The 1,999-nt window shown below is 39.9% G+C and overlaps 1 protein-coding gene across 5 annotated transcripts in view; it reads left to right on the top strand.

Annotated features, from left to right (window-relative positions):
• nbeal1 (neurobeachin-like 1) overlaps positions 1-1,999 on the top strand; it is a 44,652-nt gene that overhangs the window by 11,062 nt on the left and 31,591 nt on the right. For all 5 annotated transcript variants that reach the window (XM_019868512.1, XM_019868511.1, XM_019868513.1 and 2 more), the window contains exons 4-5: positions 1,360-1,521; positions 1,653-1,734. In XM_019868512.1, coding sequence (XP_019724071.1) covers positions 1,360-1,521; positions 1,653-1,734 — 244 coding nt within the window. The remainder of the gene's footprint in view (positions 1-1,359; positions 1,522-1,652; positions 1,735-1,999) is intronic.

Genomic DNA, 1,999 nt, shown 5'->3' with positions numbered 1-1,999 from the left:
TTGGCCTTGCCTCGGAAAATTTTCCAAGTCCTTGGCCTTGGCCTTGGCCTCGGAGGCAAGTCCTTGGCCTTGGCCTTGGCCTCGGGTTGCCGGTCCTTGGACACAACACTGGTAAACATCACATGATTGTTCAAGATCGAGTTCATTCATCTGTTTAGGACAGTAGTTGTGATAGTTTTAAAACTTTTATCAAAACAACATCTTAAAAATAAGTTACAAGTACTTTAAAACAAGTTCTCCCATCACAGATGAGCTCTGCTAAGATGTTGCCATTTAAAAGTACGTATTCGACAATGTCAATACATGTTTAGGTCAAGACCGAGCATGTGCTCATCGGACACAGCTTGGTTATTCTTACATTCTACATGATGCTGTGGTCGGATTGGCAAAAGTAATATACCACCCCTTTGAATCAATGTAAAAAAAAAAAATGAAATCCGGGTTTGGCCTTTTTATTCCAATTGAGGTGTTTATCTGGAACATTTTCATTTCCGTTTAGTTCAGGGGTGTCAAACTCATTTCACATGGTGGGCCAAATACGGCCTCGGTAGATGTCAAGTGGGCCGGACCATTAAAATGATACCATACTTTGCTATAAATAACAAAAACAATCTGTCTTCCCTTTGTTTTGATACAAAATAAGCACAAGAACATGTGGAAAATGTTGAAATTTAATGAACATATCTTTTACAAAACATTTCAGGAAGCACCTTACATTTCCTTCGACAAATGTGCAATTTACTTTTATCATTCACATATATGCATTGCAACTGATCCCACTGATTGTACAAACTTTAACAAGTAATTGGTATTGAAAAATATAGTAATGCACTTTAAGATTAAACAAGATTCATAAAGAAAGCAAGTTTTAAAGCATTTACACGTGCATATAAAATCTAAATGTAATCCCTGCCTACACCTTACAAACTAAGGAGAGTGCTATTAAATGTGTAAATGTGAGAGTGCTATTGATAGCGTCTGCTGTCATGGGTCTGTCTCAGTGACGGACTGAGGCTGCTGTTGTCTTTTTCTCTGATCAAAACAGTGTCCCCTTGCGGATACTCAATGAATTGCACCTTATTAAAAATATTAATTCTGTGTCTTTTATGCTTTTTTTTTCACTTTTAAATTATCCTGCGGGCCTGATTGAACCTCCTTGCGGGCCGGTTCCGGCCCGCGGGCTGTATGTTTGACACCCCTGGTTTAGTTATTTGGATTCATTCTAATCGGAATACACGTCTTCATGTATACCCAGCTAATGAAAGAAAAGATAAAATGTTGGCTTTTTGCAACCATATTGCATTTAGTTGGGGAAACACAAAAAGTTCATGTTGTGTTATAATACAATTGTATGTGCAGGCTGGAGGAGCCCCCGCCAGTACTGAGTCTTCTGCCAGACAACATCTTACAGGTTTTGCGCCACCAGCTTCTGCAATGCGTCCAAAAAGCCTCTGATGGTCTGGAGCCTGAGCAGCAAAACTTGGCACTACTTCTGCTCAAGTTCCTCATCATTGTCTGCAGGTCAGGACAACAAACATATCTATTGGACACAAGATACTGTAATGTCATTTGAAAGGTCATTGATATCTTATTTTCTTTGTTGTCTTTGCACTGATGCTTTTGTGTGTTTGCAATTGCGTGTTTCTCAAAAGGAACCTGTCCAATGTGGAGGAGATAGGCACCTGCTCCTACATCAACCACATCATTGCCATGACAACACTTTACATTCAGCAGGTCAAGCTCATCTCCCTTATTATTTTTCTTTCTCTCTCTCTCTCTCTCTCTCTCTCTCTCTCTCTCTCTCTCTCTCTCTCTCTCCCTCTCTCTCTCTCTTGCTTTCTCTCTCTCTTTCTTTCTTTCTTTAGAGTTTTTTGGGCCACAAAAAAGTAGTTCAATTTCATGGACAAACAGCTTTGAGAAGTGTGTGTGTGTGTGTGTGTGTGTGTGTGTGTGTGTGTGTGTGTGTGTGTGTGTGTGTTTTAGATAGGAGAAGAGAGCT

The sequence above is a fragment of the Hippocampus comes genome, unplaced genomic scaffold (genome assembly GCF_001891065.2).
Source record: "Hippocampus comes isolate QL1 unplaced genomic scaffold, H_comes_QL1_v1.1 scaffold41, whole genome shotgun sequence".
NCBI classification, from domain to species: Eukaryota; Metazoa; Chordata; class Actinopteri; order Syngnathiformes; family Syngnathidae; genus Hippocampus; species Hippocampus comes.
The sequence above is the reverse complement of the archived record's forward strand: the minus strand, read 5'-3'. Positions and strand labels throughout refer to the sequence as shown.